Source organism: Anas acuta, chromosome 18 (assembly GCF_963932015.1).
Source record: "Anas acuta chromosome 18, bAnaAcu1.1, whole genome shotgun sequence".
Lineage (NCBI taxonomy): Eukaryota > Metazoa > Chordata > Aves > Anseriformes > Anatidae > Anas > Anas acuta.
The window spans coordinates 2,539,266-2,557,496 of NC_088996.1; the positions used below are offsets into that span (position 1 = coordinate 2,539,266).

At 44.4% G+C, this 18,231-nt stretch overlaps 1 protein-coding gene across 3 annotated transcripts in view; it reads right to left on the reverse strand.

Annotated features, from left to right (window-relative positions):
- Positions 1-18,231, reverse strand: part of MYH10 (myosin heavy chain 10) — a 102,257-nt gene that overhangs the window by 76,894 nt on the left and 7,132 nt on the right. For all 3 annotated transcript variants that reach the window (XM_068655245.1, XM_068655243.1, XM_068655244.1), the window contains exon 3: positions 9,569-9,725. In XM_068655245.1, coding sequence (XP_068511346.1) covers positions 9,569-9,725 — 157 coding nt within the window. The remainder of the gene's footprint in view (positions 1-9,568; positions 9,726-18,231) is intronic.

Below are 18,231 nucleotides of genomic sequence, written 5' to 3' on the forward strand. Positions count from 1 at the left end.
ACGTGTGCAGGCACTTCTCCCTCAACTACTGACTACACACGAGCACCGCCTGTTCCTTACTGGGGTCACTGGGGGCAAAGTCTCAAAACCTTCCCTCGCTCTCTCCCCCTCAAGCACACAGACCTGATGCAAACAGCTGCTTCTGGAAGAACAGAGGATTAACATTCATCTGACAGTTTTCTGTATCTGCTGCTAAGTATTTTTTAATTTCCCTATCAGAAGTGCTCATGAACTGTTCACAAAATAACTTTGAATGCTGCTTACATAGCCTAACATCGCTTCCACCTAAAAATCCGATGTGCGATGAAGAGGGGAAAAGAAGTCTCCCAGTACACCTCTATGAAGACCATGAAGAGGGGTAAGGAACAGCATTTCCCCTTCAGCTACAGCTTTTCTCCTCACAGTTCCAGCACCAGTCTTCAATAAGAAAGGGAAGTGAAAAAAAAACAAGGATAAAAAAAATTGATAAACACTGTAATAATTTTTGACAACTCTGATTTCATCCCCATGCTAAAGACAACATTTCCCTATGCTTTTTGTAAAGGCAAACAGAACCACCACCTCATCTTTTAGATCTATTTCCTTTGAGATGTTGAATGCAATCACTGCTCAGCAGGACACCCGCTCACCCACCGTGCTCCAGAGCCACCAGCATTAGGCAGGAGCGGGCGGCTGTTACACCCCGACCTCAGGTGCTTCTGTCTGCAGGTTACAGGAGAGCCTCCTGATCTAGGCAGATAGAGCAGGACCGTATCAGTGTCATACCCCAACAGCAGGTGGAAGCTGGGATGTACGACCAAAATTAGCAGGTAAGGATGTTTCCCCAGAACATTTTCCCAGTAGCCAGCACATTCTCCTGCAGCTTCCTGATCCGTCAGCCTCAGGCTCTAAGTTTATGAATTCTTCAAATTGCTTTTTTGACAAGTACAGGTTTTCAGCAGCCACTGTATCTTGAGGCACACACTACCGTGGTTTAGCTATGCTGTTTAAAAATTGCTTTTGTTGTTTTGTACATGTCGCTTGCGAATTTCAATTAATGACCCTTTGTTCTTGCATAGGAAGAGATGGGTGGGAGGCACGATCATGGTTCCCTCTCCCTGTGCCATTTCAGATTTAGACTTGTTTTTTCTGACCTCAGTTATCATTCCCATGCTGAATGCAATTTTGATAACTCGAGTTGTTCTTTGAATGTTTTCCCGTCTTATTTCCTCTCCTCCCAGGACAGGGAAAGGCCAGAGCTGCACAAAGCACCGAAGATACACACGTATTCAAGTTTAGGGCACAGCATTCCCTGGTTTGATCCCATTCTCTAACTGAGATTTAACTATTGCTGACCAATGAATTCAGATTGCTACAGCTCTGGTTCATCCAAGAGCTCCTACTAAAGCAGTAAGACCTCCAAGCAGTAACACCGCTAACGTAAGCTTACACCTCGCAGTACAACCCGTGTGCCACTTGAATACTGTAAGCTCTGAGACACAGTCCTTCACACTGGGCACTTATTTTTGCTACCCCAAAAATAAATAAAAGCCAAGGTTCATCACAGAATCCCTTCTCTTTTTCCAGAGAAAAAAAAAAAAACAAGCAAGTAAGGAGCACAAACACAAGCAGATGCTCCATGGGATTTTCAGCAGTGACCCCACCAAGCCATAGAAAGCAGAAAGGAGTGAATAAGACTGGGTGGTCTTTAGCCAGTCCTTTACGTATGCTGTGGCCTTTCCCCACGAGCCTGTTGTATGGATCATTAGCAAGCTACTTCTGAAAAGCTACATAACGTGATGTTAGATGACCTCTTGTCCACGCAGACCCACTCACAGGTCAGTGCACTTGAGAGGCACGATGTCTCCTTCGAAAAGCCAGACTGGGCCTTTGTACACGTGTATGTTCCTGCAAAGGCTGGATTTATACTTTGAGCAGCTTCCACCAACACGTTTGGCAGATGACACGTACTGCTCTTCAGGTTCCTGCATCTGAAAAGGAATCTCCGAGACCGTGACCACCATCCGGGTGCTTCGGTAGCACGGCAGCTGCGTGCCACGTGTTTGTGTGCAGCCACTACCTCCGACATGGAGAACCTGGTTCCTGCAGTGCACTGCCATTATTTTTCTGTTTACTAACCCTGCAACTTCAGGATGATTCTGACATCACCTTCCTAAAACAAAAAACAGAAAAACTTCCCAGCCTGAGAACTTCCCCAAGCTCTTTACTAGCAAAGACAGAGCTAGGATTGTTTTGCTTTTTTTCCTGAATTTCTTTTTTCTAAAAATTCTCTGAATTTTCTTTCTACACACCAGCTGATGGCCTTACCAGCACCCCCAGAAAAAAAAAAAAGCAAGCCCTGGAATAAAAAGAATCCTAATGCCCCCAGTATTTGGAAAGCCATTCTGAAAGCCTTCCATTCGCATGCAAAACACCTTGCAACTCTGAGCCACTGAAGAAAATGCACCAAGGCTGCCAGGAGTATCTAAGCAGCCAAATACCTGAAAGCATCAAGGGCAGACAAGCAAAAAGGATCCTAGATGATACCATTGCTCCTGGTTAGGAGGCTAGGAAAGCACCAGAAGCTTGCACTGAGATGCACATTGATAACCATGTTGGTGACATGAGCCTTGGAGCACTGACAACGAAGAGCAGCACGCCACCAGCCCCTCACCACTTCTCTCCATTTGCTCCTACTTGTTTCCTCACCAGAACACAGCAAAGAAATGTCATAGTAGGAGGGCAGAGGAAAAAGGAGCTCCTGCAGTTGATATTGGTAGCAGTTACAGCGGAGCTCAACTCTTAGTTCAGCACTCCAGGGGAACACAGATGTGAGTGACAAAAACCAGCGGCTGTGTGAAGCCACACATCGCCTAGCAGCACTGTTACACCGCAACGCGCTCTCAAGATCAGAATGCAGTTATGAGTTTTGCACAAGGAGCAAGTATGGCATCTAAAGGATACAACCAAATAGACAAGCAGAAAGGAATTTTTTAATTTCACAACTACTTAGAAATAAGTGGAGTTTAGACTGAAGGAGAACTGTGGAACGGGGTTCTAGCAGAAGGTGCTGGTTGAGTAACAGGCACGAAATGATTCATCTCATGAATGATTTCATAAGTTAAATGCACTTGGGCTTGAATTCCTGTCTGTAGGCTATCAGAGTCACAGATCGGTTATGAGGTCAGCTTACACAGTACATCATCAAGTTATCATCATTTGCTCGGATGATGGACTGAAAGGACCGTGGAACTGGCTAACCTGCTGCTGCCTCCAAAGCGGGGGAAGCCACCAGGCACTGAAGCAACTGAGAATTGAAGAAACTGAGAACGCTCACGTAACCTTTGTCACTCCTGTCTCATTTTTAAGTATGCAAAAGTTACTTCTTGAAGTTGTGCATACACAAATTAAGTTAACCACTCTAACTAATACTTCTAAGCAACTGAGGGTTAAGAAAAGAGTAGTTTATTGTAAATACCATTATGCCTAATTAAGTTTGTAACCCTGAAGTTGAACAACAATTAGAGCAGGGCTCCAAACACATTCTGACACAAAGAAAGGTTAGGAACTGCTGTCCGAAGTGCTGCCCTACTGAAAACTTCTCAAACAGAAACAACATTGAAAAAAACCAAGACTGTGGTGATACAGTCTCATCCTAGAAACTAAGCTTAGCTGAGTTTGTTCAATAAATGATTGCTATTGGTATCATTCAGAGATGGTCTAATAAGGCATTAAGCTATCAAAATAACCTCAGAGTCACTGAAGTAGACAGGCACCAAGGAACAGAAGAGTGGAGAGAAAGATGAAGCACTGCTCAATGGGTCCAGCTGACAAGTATTTCTCATTTTGCTTCAACTTCAGAAATAATGAGGCGGAAGACTGTTTCAGCATGATGGATTTCAGTTATTCTACTTGATTTCTTCCTTTAAGATTCTCCTTCCCTCCTTCCAGCCATTAAAACCATTGTGCATCACATCCCTATTGGCATACAAAGCAATCTTGATTTTCGTGTTATTGTCACCTAAGCATTCATATTCTGTTCCAGCCTGATTAGACAAAATGAAAACACAAATCAGTGTAACAATGAAGAGACCTGCAAATCCTTCACATTGCATTTACCAAGCAGATGATTCTGCTGAAACTGCCACCCTGCACCTTGCGAGTTGTTAAAAAGCTTCGGGGAATCTTTTGAGAAATCAGAATATTTATTATGAAAATACCAAGAATATTAATTGCACATATAACAGGTTTTATGTGCTCTTCACATAAGAATGCTAGTCATGGCTCCCAGGCTCCTTAATCTCATGGCGATCTTTTCCCCTGCCATTTGAATATTTGGTAGTCCTTTACAGAAAAGGGTTGCCACCCTTTAGTTTACATTATTTTCTTCCATTTAAAAAAAAAAAAAAAAAAAAGAAACAGTTCCCCAAAGGAAGGACTTCAGTCAAGATTACCTAAAAAATGTAAGGCAATCTGGTGTTTTACAGAGAGGAACACTGCACCTGCAGGCAGCGCCAGCTTGTCCAACACCAAGTGTTCACTTCACGTATTACGCAGTTTCCGATAAACCTTCCCTGGAACAGGATTAAAGGCAGTCCTAAAATATCAGCGCTAATTTAGTGCTCATCAAGACGTCCTCGGGGAAACAGGATAAAAAGGAGAGACTAAGTATAATTATACAAGAGTAATATCGGTAGGCAAGCTGGTCTTTGGCAACCGAAAGCAAACAAACTTCCCTTAGTGTTTCCTCCAAAGCATTTTTAAGAGTCAATGAATAAAGAGGCCTAATAAAACACTGCCATACTTCCTCTAGAAGTACAGGGGGAGAAGAGAAAGCCAAGTTTTCTCTAGTGCTTTTACCACTTACATTAGTGCTGCTTTCACTCGATCGGGTCAAGCCTCCATTGTCAGTCAGAAAAGGGCAGTCCTAAGGGAACGCTCAGCCATACTAAATTAGATTTTTAGTGAAAATCCTAGTCCCTGTCAAAATGTTTGCTTCTCGTTGCCTGTCATTTTCAGCAGTACAGAAGAACATCAGCAAGTCTTGCAAATTGTATTACCAAACAGAATTAAGGTCAATGTTGTCACGGGGATTAGGACACCAGTTCCTTATGACCATGTCAACTGTCCAGCAGCTTTGAGAAGCTGTCTGGGATTCTTTTGTGAAACATGCCTACTCCAACCCCATGCATAAACACACAGGATTTCTGTCTAGGGCTAAACAATTCAGTGTGCCTAGAAGCCCCTGGGTTATGTGCGCTCACTGCTCCAACATAACATTAGGAAAATGAAGAGAAAGCACGGGAGAAATCCACTAAACCACCTGCATAACACTTAGCCTACTACCACACTACTTTGAAAAATAATTACTAGGGGAGAGAGAGGGGAAACCCAGTATGTAAAGCCACATTGCGTGTTGCCTTCTGAGGTCAGGACAGCAGGTAATGAGCCCTTTCCAGCAGGGAAATCCTGACTGTCATAATCTGAATGCACCCGAAGTCTTGCTTGGTACTAACAGACTGTTCACACTGGATCTTTACTGCAAGGCTCGCTTGCAGAGCAGTCAGTGCTTCGGAGATGAAGCAGTCCCTGGAGGTTTGCTTTGCTTTGCAAAGTTTGTCTCAAATCCTTCGCGCATCATGGCTGCACCACCGCTGAGCTGTCCATCTGCAACACAGCCATTAAAAACAATTTTCTACCCCATCCCTTCTTGTGACAGCTTACGCTAATGCGATACATCTCCCCACAGAACATTATTTGCTCTCAGAAATGAGAAACTGGGCTTCCTCAATACACTCTGTTTCTCTGGCTCTTTCCCCTCCCCACCCTTTGTCCTCCCTGCTTAACAAATACCAGAACAGATTCCAGCCCATTCTCCTCCCCACTGAAGGGCAAGATGAGAGCTGACCTGGGATGCCTGCAGTGCTGAAGGTCCTCGGCAGGAAATTCTTCCAGGGGACAAGAACAGAGCAGCAGTTTGATGACTGGCAGCCAGCAGTGCTCCCATACAGCCCTTTCAGGCGAGCTTTGTATCACTGGTTTAACAAAATGGAGCATTCCCAGCACCATTTACGATGAGTAACTATTCAGATGCACCAGTTCTGTTTCTGCTGACCAACAGCCTTTTTGTTTTCATAAACAAAATAAAGATTTCTGCTTTAGGGTAAGCCCTAATATTGTCTTAAACATACAAAGGTTCAGATTAGCAGAAACTTGAAGTTCATCTCTAATCATCTGGGCTCTGAATTAAAGGCATGAAAGCCTTAATTGCCCCAGCATGAGCAAGCTTACTTTCTGCCCTTGACTACCAGCACAGAAAAACTGCCTTTTAAGAAGTCAGGGTGTTTAGACACAGAGCTCAGGTCCAGGTATCCTGGTAATCATTGTAAACACATCTCAAATACCTACAGAATTAGTAGTTATGAATACAAGGAAAGTAAACATGATTATACTGAACAAAATACCACTGAGTAGGCCAGGAAAATGCAGCCAACAACTAAATTAATGGTTAAGGTATTTCTGTAAGGGTATGGTCATATTATCTAAAGAAACTGCATTCCTATGGTTTCAATCTCAGTTCTGAATCCTAATAATTAAGTTCTAGAAGTCAAATACTGGAAACACAGTAGTCACCCATATCAAAAGAAACTCAAATATGCTATAATAGCAAAATAATGATTTGCAATCTAACTGGAATAAGAACTCTACCCCCAACCCGCTCTCCCTCTACCATCCCATCTCCCAAAGCAATTATGTGCACTAACATGGATGTGAACTGTAGAGAAAGTTCCAATAAGCACATGTTATTAAGTTCCCAGAAAAAGCATCTTTGTCAAGAATTATGCTTCAAGTAAAGCTTTGTTAGTAGAGACTGTTGTTGACTTAACCTGAAGCATCACGATTAAAACAGCTAGTACTTGGTTAGATACTTATTTCTACTAGCCAAAATTTTCCTACACAAATTTTCTGTTTCATTCATTTAGGAGAGTCTAACAAAAGATAAGGGAAAGTTGGAAGATGAAGGACACTGCATTGTGTTAAATCCTTGGCTGGCAGGGAAAATCCAGCTCTCCCTACCAAATTATAGGCACACTGAGTACTTGACCTTGTGCTGCAACTAATAAAACAGAAATTAAGTTGAATATTGTAATAATCTCCTACTGTTAAGACAAGTATTATTTGATGCTCCAAATAACCTCTGCTGTTATAATTGCAAGTGTAATTTTTCCATTATCTGAAGCCTTAAATTCTGTTCCCTCAAGTGCTGCTTTGTTCCTCTGCACCAGCTCCCATCAAGAGTCTCTGCAAGCAATGAAGGACCAGTAGTGAGCATGGTAGTGCCCCACCTCTCTTCCCACTTATCCCACTTTAAATATTCACCAGGCAGTCTCATCATCACCCATCACTGCTTCACAAGAATACACGAAGCCAGAGAAATCACCAATATAATCAGCAATGTGCCTCATACTTCAGGCAAACACGCCCAGAAGAACTCTGCACCCCACCTTCCTCCAAAGTAAAGCAATGTCTGTAAACAGTTTCACCAAGTCCATTAGAAAAAAAAAAAAAAAACAGAAGCATTTTTTCCCCTCCTCTGGAGGTCTCTTCTTCCAAACTAACCCAATCAGGCAAGAACAGTTTGCTAAGTAAAATATTTGCCAAATGTAGAATTGCTAACGTCTATTCCAGAGCTTTTACTTATCCTTAGCAAAGCAGCTGTGAAGGCAAGCCATCAACGGAAAGTTCCCTGGCTGATCTCAATCACTTTCTAAAATAAACAGGGAACAGCTCCAAACAGGTGAAGGACACCAGAAACACAGATTTAGTTAACCTTGAAGAAATTATTCTATAATAAAACGCTTCTGTTGCATTGTTTCCAGCTATTTTTATTCCAATCTACGTTCTCATTTTTTCCTATTGAAAACAATTCACACTACCAAAATCAATAAGAAAGCAAGTGTAGAAAGATGTGAATAGAGCCAATACAAAATATAAAATCCTTTGTATCAGTGTGGAGAGAAAACAAGATTGTAACCCAAGGTATGCAAAAGAAATTTTGCTTCACCTTCCAAAACCTGTAAAATTTGTACACACAGCAAGATCTCCAGACATCACATGGGAAGATCTCCAGAGATATAAGTCAGTACTGATCTAGTACAGCATAAGTTAATTTCAAAAGACACTGTGCTTCTGGGTTGGGAAGCCCTTATCCACAAACCACTGAGTTTTGAGACTTCAATGGATGAACTCATTAAGATGACCTTTAAAGTTTGTTCTGTTCTGTCACAAATGTGTACTTCTAGGGATCCTCTGATCTGAGCTGTTGGGCTGTTCTGGTCAAGAGGCCATCATTTCTCTCCCACAGCATAATGTAAAACCCAGCCCAAAATATTCGTTAAGAAGCATGACAATCTGGGCCACCCCAGTTTGCTGCTCTTCTGTGGCTTGCCCGTGCCCCCTCATCTCCCCTCTCAGTGGTGATGGCAGAGATGTTCCTAGGATGAAAAAAGCGCTCAGCACCCAGCAAAAACACAACTGACAGTTTCTTATTAAGCAGCCCTACAAACAGGGGCACAGCTAAGAAACTAAGGCTTAATACAATTTATTTAAAGACAGGAAATATGTCTAAAAGTTGTTACATATTCATGGTTTGTTAACCTGGTAGCAGAAGCAGTTTCTTAGTTTGTCTGAATAAAATAGCTTTTAACCCACTCCCAGGATGCCTGTAACGGGCCTACAGCACAACACAGTAGATTTTTCAGGCCTGCACCTTCATTACACACGTTTTTTCTAGATTCTGCATGCAGATGTTTTCAGCTCAGTATCCCAAGCGCAGCCACCCCCAGAGCCAACTATGAACCGATACAGGACGGTGTCAGCTGTGTTTCCACCATACACCGTATCAGAAGAGCAACTGCACAAGGCCAGCATGTTTTTGTTTCAACACATTCACATAAGTGTCAGAATTCTCAGTTTCCACCCAAAGTGTGTGCCCATCGTAACGTTACACTGTTCTGCTATGGATGAAACCCATACTGCTTGGAGAAAAAAATCTTCAGGATTAGGCATTTGACTGACCTTTCTTTGAACTCAAAACACACCGTTTCATTGTCACTTTGGATTAGTTCTGTCAGGGGCCAAAATGTCAACATTTTTCCAGGAGTATAGAAACAAGATGTTAAGACTTCAGCTTTCCCTTTTCCAGTCGCACTTTTTCATTCTTACTTCATTCAAACTTCAAAGAGAGCGCACTAACAGCTCTTGACATCAATCTTATCTCTTTTCCTTGCAGAAGAAAGAATTTCTCTTACAATTTCCAGTGCCCCCAGCTGGTACAGTACACTTCCTATTAGCATCAGTTTGCTTCTGTGCCTCGGGAAGCCAGAGGAGCATGCCAACAGGGGTCAGGCTCCAAGTTATTCCTCTTCTGAAAGGTTAAGGTTCTAGGTAGAAAGCATTTTCTTTTCCTTAGAATACTACAGGAAATTCTGATTGTGTTAGAAGCTAATACACAGCTGGCAAACAAAGTTCAGGAGTTTTAGGTACATTAAGGAGTTCAGAGCAATCAATTAACATCATCCAGTCTTACCTTGCAGCATGCATCTGTATGCAGACTCTGATATCGCATAAATGTGCGGTGGCATTTCATGGCGCTTCTTCCCCCTGTACATCTCGATGATGTTTTCTGAATAAATCGGAAGGTTCTTGTAAGGATTTATAACTACGCAGAACAGCCCTGAATAGGTCTTAAAAAAAAAAAAAAAAAGGGGCTTTGTTAGTAAATACAGTACTGAAATAAAACCATAAAGAGCAAGACACTTTTTCACAGGTTATAACATTTATCTTACAATAAAATTAAGGTCTGTGTTGTTAACCAACTTTAAGTACAAGCTATATTCAAATTATTGGTTTCTAGGTCCCTTAAAAGGCTCTTTACCTGCATAAAGAGTAGTTTATAGATAATAAACATGGATAATTATAAAGTAGAGCATATGATCTTGTTCCTACCGATATTTAAATCTCCCTTCCACCTGCAAAGTTCCAGAAGTATGAACATCTTTTGATGTTCAGCTCTTTCAGTAAAATGCCTGTTCACAGTTTTCATATTTGGAGGAATCAATATTCTTGATTTTTCCAATAATCTTCTTGTATGAATTTTTAAATTAAACAAAGAATTTACAACAGGGGCCAGACATTCTCTGCATCACACTGTATGGAGGGGGAAAAAGAAGTCAACTACTCAATATCTTAAAATTTTTCACAATGTTAAAGAAATACACATTACATTGAAATATAACGTGTGGAAGACCAGACTTCAAGAAGTAGAAGGACGACATATTCTTCATAAACATTTCAGCTGGCACTACCAGTGGTGGATAAGAACAGAGAGCAGAGGCCTTCTGCAAGTAGCAAACCCTTATTTGCACTAAGTAGTAATTATTCTAGTAAATAACTCAGATAAGGAAAAAGCCAATTATTTCTGCTGTCCTACTTTTTTCCTGTTATTATTGCATCTCGTTTCTGCTCGGTCTCTCTCAATCCCAAAGCAACCTCCTCCTGGAGGCATCACCCCTTCCACTTCCCTCTCCCAGGTGATGGATAGCCTGGCAGCTGGCACTGCAGGCAGCGTTTCATAACCTGCTTTCTGGTCAGTATCAACTTTAACTCTATCAGGAGTGCTCTATCATCAAGAGATTAAAGAACAAGTTTTGAATTCAAAGAATAATGTCCTCTTATCGAGGGATTTCTGTTTACACCAAAAAAATCAATTTTTATAAAATTCAGCGCATGTTGCAAGCGATACATAAAGCACCACATTTCTGTAAGAATTAAGTATCAAAGATAACTGGAGAACGGTTCAATCGCTGCTACAGAAGTTATCGTGTATGTGATATGTACACACACACCTATAAAGCTGCTGATACTTATGTTTATAGGGATGGAAGAAAAACATACAGCAAACCACTCATTTTGTCAACTAGGAGTTCCAGCTGAATCTGGTCCAGCTGCGTGGGCTTTACTATGTGCCAAAGGTAAGGTCACAGCAAGACAGCCTTGAGCTATACCAACAAATAGTTCAGTCATGGTGTCACCCTGAGCACCCAAAAGTGCCAAGGCACCCAAAGCTCTAGAGTGGCTCCCATCTCTTCTAAATCCATTGTGGTTTTTTTTGGTGGTGGTGGTGGTGGTTTTTTTTTTTTTGGTTGTTTTGGGTTTTTTTTTCTTTTAAATGAAAGGAAAAATCAAGCAAGTTTTGGCAGTGTTACTTTAGCCATTAATACCATTCACACCTTTACTACTGGAAGAATGTTAACAAGAGAGCAGCTTTCTTTTGACAGAAGCAGTGAGCATCCTTCTGGGGGCCACAACGACTTTCTCCTGCCTTGCAGTCTCGGAGGAGGGAGGAACAGAGACAGCCAGGCGGCATTTCCAGCTGCTGGGGGCCTACACAGCACGGAGCAGTAACTCTAGATTCTTCCTACATTTGTTGATTTGTGACTTTTTCTTTCTGGTACATTTGTACGAACAAAGAATTTTAAATTCCCAATTTATTTTTATAATGTATGTATTTGATTTTATCTGGAAGAAAAGGAACCTGTTCATTCTGCACATAAAGGGATCCTGGAAAGAGACAGCAGGTGATCTGAGTTGAGTCAGGAGCTATCAATAAAGAAAAAGAATTTGATCTTACGTCAAATGCCCGTACTGGAAAGGAATCTCTCTGCTTTGGTCAGATCTGCTGGACGATAAGCACTGCAGCACCTTACCCAGCCAGACATCTTTGGTAATAACATTTATTTCTCAAGAGAAAGGGAACAGATGTTATCAGTTCAACTGACCCAAGCACAAAGAACAACTTATCAGTCATTAACTCAAGGTAAGCGTGGGCCTGCTGGGGAGGGCAGTTCCTCCCTGGCCTCCCTCCCAAGTACACAATCCTACAGCTGCCCCTCCTGCCAGCCCCGGTGCTCCTGCAGTAACTCACGGAGCTGGCACTTTCTCTTTATGGAGAGCAAGTGTCAAGAATGGATTGGTCAGTAATGGAACGAGCTTCCTGACTGGTCTCATTCGTGGCTACTGGTGATATCATAAGGGTGGAGGAAGGCAGGACGGCTGTTTCAATAGCTTGGTACAGCTGAGTTGGGAGCTGATCGATACAGAGCCTGTTCCCAGCAGCCATCCTCCCTGCTGGGCTCAGAGGAGGTCACCCACGTTCAGCCACAAGCAGCACCAGTGGCTTGAAGACATCAAAAAATCACAGACCTGATTTTCACTCTAGCCTTCAAATAAGGATAGCTGGAAGAGGCACGCATTCATCAAGCCACCAGCTCCAGCTATGCCCTGTTTCTCCACTATGGCCTCACCTGATGACAGAGGCTCGCTTCCTGCTGCCTCCAGATGAGGCCTGCCCATGAGCAAGAATTCATCCAGCCGGAGCCAGCTTCCAGTTCTGTCCCAGCACATCCTCTGGCCACCACAGCAGCACGAATTCACATGAGCCAGGGCCCTCCCTCCTCCAGGAGGACTCCAGACCCTTTCACCCAGCAGCACTCCTGAGCCCTACTCTTTTTCCCCAGGCAGCATCAGAGGCTGGCAGTTCACCTCGGCAGGCTACATCCTACCGAGGCTGCCGGCCCTCGGGCAGTAACTGATGGTCAGGCTGTGGGATCCACGCTCACTGCGCCACCGGGGCTCCCAGAGTCACACCTCTGTTCTCTCCAAAGTCATCTGAAGCACGATTAGTTGCTTTGGTCCTTTTATATTCATAAGGAAGTTTTCCAGTATCACTGCCCTGCCCCAGATGTGAACAAAGTGACCTTGTAAATAAAAAGAACAAAAATGTTAAAAGCGTTTGAAAGAAGAAATGCTAGGGAAGGAACACCCACCTGACGGCTCCTCTCCCAGCTTGCTTTAGCTTCTGGATGGAGAAACAAGTTTCTCCATCGCAGGGAGCGTTATCACTGTTCATGTACATAGGAAAGGGGTTTATAAAAGCGAGCTCAACTACTCTTCAGAGCTCTGTCGACGATATCTAACCCAGCAGCCTTTCTAGACTATGTCCCGGTGCAAAAAACTGGATGGATCAGTGAACCTGGAGCGATGGCAATAAGCAAATGAACCATTTGAGAGTTTCATCAATTCTGAGGTTCATTTATTTGAGGCCCAGAGAACAGGCTTTTACCACTGCCCACTGAAGTCTTTACTATGACAGAGCTCTTTCACATGCAGCACCTTTAACTCTGATTTCCTGCATATTCGTCACTTGGTTTGCTCTCCAGCCATTTCCCTGCAGAATTTAGAGTCACACTTTTGTCGAAACATCACTATACTATCAAGTCTTCATTCATTCAAGGAAAGATGGAACCAAGATCTCCCACAAGGGTCCCAAACTTCCTGTCATCTATTCCAAAAGGCAACACAGCTTTCTTGGTTTGCTAGGCAATAGAAGCACAGTGGGAGAAGGGAGGGCGTTGCTTTTATTGAGTCATATTTCACTGGGAGGGAGACAAACGGCACCAAGCATTTTATACAGCTATTTTGTAACTGCAAGTTTCACAGGGCATTATTATAAGGCAGGAAGTCTGAAAACACAAAAAGAAAAGGTATGGGCTTCCCACATGCAAGCTGAAAGCATGAGAAAGTTGAGATTGGTTAACACACCTTGAAAAGGTTCTCAGTGATCAGCCACTGAAAAAATACCCTGCTTACTGAATGCCACCAGGCAGCTGCTTACAGGTGCCCAAAGCTCTAACACACAGGTGGGGCAGCGATGCCCTGAGCCTCCTCCCTGCCCTGCAGTACCTGGACTCTGCCTGGACTGCCAGGAACCTGAGCTGCAGCGAGAATCAAGCAGTGAAGAGCAGCCAGTCTGGACAAAGAACCAGATGGGAGGTTTCAGCAGATGGGATAGGTCTGTATGCTGATCCTTCTTCGGCTCAGGATCAGGCAATCAGCTGCAACCAAGCTAACAGTTTGAAAGACACTTCTGCTTTGCAGAGGGACAGGATGCAAACAGCAACCAGCAGCAGCTCGGCACGTTGGAATGCGCGCGCTCCAGGCAAGGCTCCAGAGACAAATAGTGAAGCAGTGCTCTGACAGAGCTTTGTTATACAAACTCTCCTTCAGGACACTAATTGTGGCATTTGAATATTTCCAGATGCTTACAAGCTTTTATCCAGTAGTATATCATTTAGTAATTTAGATCTTGGTAAGCTATCCCAGACCGCGGAGCTCAGCTTCCTTGCAGAGGCCTGTTTGAAAACGACAGCACGCTGCTAGCAGCAAGCAGCCCGAGAAGGAGATGCACTCATTCTTGCACCAAGGAGGACGCTATTGCAACTGTTCGGGTGGCAGCTTCTGCTGCAACATCAAAAAGCCTCTTTGAAGAGTCATTTCAGAGCGCATCAGCAAGACGCGGGTCATTTTTTTGATTTGTAAGAATCAATTCAGCTGAGACTCAACATTTACCTGCAGCTCTTCAAATACAGGAAACGCCAGAGTTACTCTATGGCTACATACGTAACCAAGGTGAAATAAGCATCTAGGCATCTCCTATAGTTAGTTAACTGCAGTATGGACCTGTGAACCTCCAGCTTCTTACCTAGAGAAGAACTGCACCCCATGTACGGGCTGCACAGCCCATTCTCAACCGGGAAGTCGCACTGCCATAACATCATTCTTGCCCAGTTACCCCTCCTAAGGTTACGGAGGTGCCTGTCACACTCCAAGCCCTACTAAACCCTCCAAACCGGGCAGTTTTCTCACGTAACGCCTCCCACCCCAATGATACAGCTCTCCAGCCTGAATTCAAGCTGCACAGAAGGGGAGGCAGCTCTTCAGCCTCACAGGGGAGGAAAGCCAAAGGCTGCAGCCTGGGGAGGAACACCCCCACCACGCACAGCAGCTCAGACAGATACCGTGCTCCTCCCCACAAGGCTGGGGAGGCTGCATGGTTGTCCCAGCCCCACAGCCCCATCACCACCCCAAGGCTGTGCTCCCCAGCACTGTCAGCAACCTGGAACCCCGGAACTAACCCCAGCCATCTCCGTACAAACAGGCCCATATGGCTAAAAATAAATAAGCCAGCCCTGTGGGCACCCAACGAGTAGGGTCAGGGATGCCAGCAGGGGTGAGGGGATGCTGAGGGCAGGGGGAGCCTCAGCTGTGACAAAGGTTGGGGCTCGATGGGGAGCAACAGCCACAGGCTGCTACTGAGGGCAGCTGAAGTGCAAGTCTCGTGCTTCAGGGGATGAGAAGGGGACAGAGCACAACCCGTACACAAGCCATTAAAGCAGAAGCGCAGCCCAAACTGCAGAGGAGACTTCTCTACAGCTGTTCCCTACAGCTAGCCCCGCAGCCAGGGCATTCAGTACTGTGCTGTCACGTTTACAGGCTCCAGGTGATTTGTTCAAAGACAGAACAAGGTGTAAGGCAGCAGTGCGGGCTGTGCTCCCGCTCAGGCAGCTCCCCCTCCCCGAGGCTGAGGCTGTGCGACCGCGGCTGCTTCAGCCACACCACCACTACGAGGGCAAACTTGATCCTGGGTTGCACCCGGGCCAGAGGGGTATTAATATCCCTTCACAAGGCTTCTGTACGGCCTTCTGGAGCCCGACTGCCCCGCAGAAGCTTGGCACGGGCTACCCGGGTGTGCTGATACAGACCCGTGGCCTGAGGGGGTGTCCTCAACACCACGTCCTCCTTCAGCTGGGCGCTTAAACAGGAGACCAGGAACCAAATTGTTGCACCCTTTCAGGCTGCTAAGCCACCATTTTTAATAGAAGCAGAGAATACCTGACAAGAACATGCATTTCTTTGTACCTCTTCCTGCCCAGGGGCAAAAAGGAATATGAACGTATCCCCTAGAAATCCCTTAGATTTTTCTAGCAAAGGGAAAGCTACACTGAACACTTTCAACTTGATCGTGTTCCAAAAGTCAGAATTAACCTAAAAACAAGGTCTGAAGTCTAAGTAGCACTTAGAATTTGAACCCTGGTGTTTCTGCTGCATTATATGAGGTACCAGAGCCAGCAACTGGTTTGTGTTGAGGAGAAGCTGAAGCCAGTTACAAACCCAGATTCTTGCAGGCTCTGTTACTACCAGTCTGCAATATGCAGAAATGTGAAGCACTCCCAGCTGGACCAGCACAAAAATTAAAGCAATTAGAAGCTTATATAACAACACAGATTGTTCTAGGTTATGCTCTGGCCTCACGGGAATAGGAGCGTAAGAGAAGAAACCAGTTACAGACTGCTCCTCAAGCACGGTCTGATGAGACCTTCCACCCACAGCAGGCCCTGGAACTGGGGGCTGCAGTGTAATTCTCACTCGTCCCCCCCTTCTGCCTCAATAAAATAGAAAGTACAGCAAAAAAAATGGAAGTAGCACACGGCTACAGACCAATTACAGAAATAATAGTTGTAATTATCAAAAATATCTGCTGAAGTATTTGCAACTGCACAGCAGCAAGCACATTTTCTTCTTTGCTGGTAGGAATAAACCAGTGGGCACATGCTGCTAATTACTGCTCTCCCTGTAAAGCTCTCCAGGCTCTCAGAGCCACACGAACAGTTTCCAACCCTTTTGGAAGAGTCTTTGCTAAAATAAAACTGAGGGGTGGGTGGTAAAAATCCATAGTTCAAGCGTGGAAGATTTCAGAGTTGGATCTAACCCTTTCCCCAACACCGCTTCCCCAGCCGTCTGTTCTTCAAACAGCAGCAAAACCGCTCGTCTCCAACCCAACCTCACCTGCAGCACAGGCAGCCTCAGCCACACGTCCCCACCGAGCCTTCCCAGGGCCAGGTGTGGGCTCTCTGCATCTCAGTCACGGGCTCCCTTACTGCCAGCAGCCAGGGAACATCCCCCAGGGACACCAGGGCAAGAGGTGAGACAGACACTGACACGGGTTGAAGAGGAGTCAAGTGTTGGAGGACTTCTATTAAGTTCATTTTAATCCTTTTGTCTGAGCAAGGCCAGGAAGCTGCTCAGTGGTTCAGCAGTGACTTACGGGGGAATCCCAAAGCCCCAGAGCCAACTGTGGGCAAGGACCTCCTCATCCAGGAGAGCTGGGACTAGGATGGAAGCCAGGGAGCAACATGTTTTGGGATAGATTTTTAATGAACTCATTATCTTTTAGGCTTTATAGACTCCGTGTTTAAGTGAGCAATGCCTTCATCCCACCTTAGTGGGGACAGGGACAGGAACCTCTGACTGCACAAGCAAGAGACTTTCGGTCCTGTTGCATCTTCCTTCAATCAGACCATAAAAATCAAACTCTGGAACTTTTACAGAGCCCCTGGGTAGACAATTACCCACCTTTCCAGGAGCTTTTCAGATATTAGACGGCATTTATCCATCAAGACCATTAAAATGCAGTCATGTGCTCAGACATTCCCCTCAGCTTTCTCCTCTCCTGGAAAAGCAGGAAGCTGTGCCAAGCCCACACAGGATCCATGCTATTAGTGTTTGCAGGTGTATTTAGAAAGAAATCCATTTTGCTTTAACAAAATGCTCGTTCACAAGATGGGCATGAGGCTCTTTTTCCATTCACACGGTATTTATCAACACACGAACACTTGAAATATGCTTAAGAAGGCAAGGAAGACCCTTCCATTTTCCATCAAAATGGAAGTGCTGATACAGAAGCAGAGCTTTAGTTTCACCTACCTCCTGCCCCCATCTCAGAAATAGTAAGTCATTAGCTCTTTCTTTTCAACCACTGCCAGTGCCTGCAACATTGAGAACAGCTCACCTTCCATTCAGCAGAAATAAGGTATTTGCATTCCTGATCCTGGCAGCCAGTTGCATTTCAACCATCTGAAATGCTGAAGTGACTTAATTCAAGATCCCAAGTAAGTTACATCCAGAACGCTGCCTAACAAAGCACTGAGACATTTAGTGACCGGGAACACTCTTGCCCTCTGTTCAGAGTCCTAGGAGCAGTGCAGCATCCCTAGAAGTGTACTGCAATCCAGAGTTTAGAAAAAAAATTGCTCTGAAGTGAAAGCAAATGATTCAATCGCACAGTAAGTAGCCATCAAGCCAACTTCTTTCTCTTCCAAGTGCAGAGAGAAGAAAACAGTAAATATATTCCCTCAGTTCTTTCCTTCAGACCAGCCCTGTGAGTCAACTTGGGTAGCAAACTTCACATAGAAACCTAATTTTGAACATAACTGACACGTCTATGTATAACCTTCCTGAATAGACCGTGATGCTGCTGATAGCAAAATGCTCAGAGAAACAAGATGGAGAAAA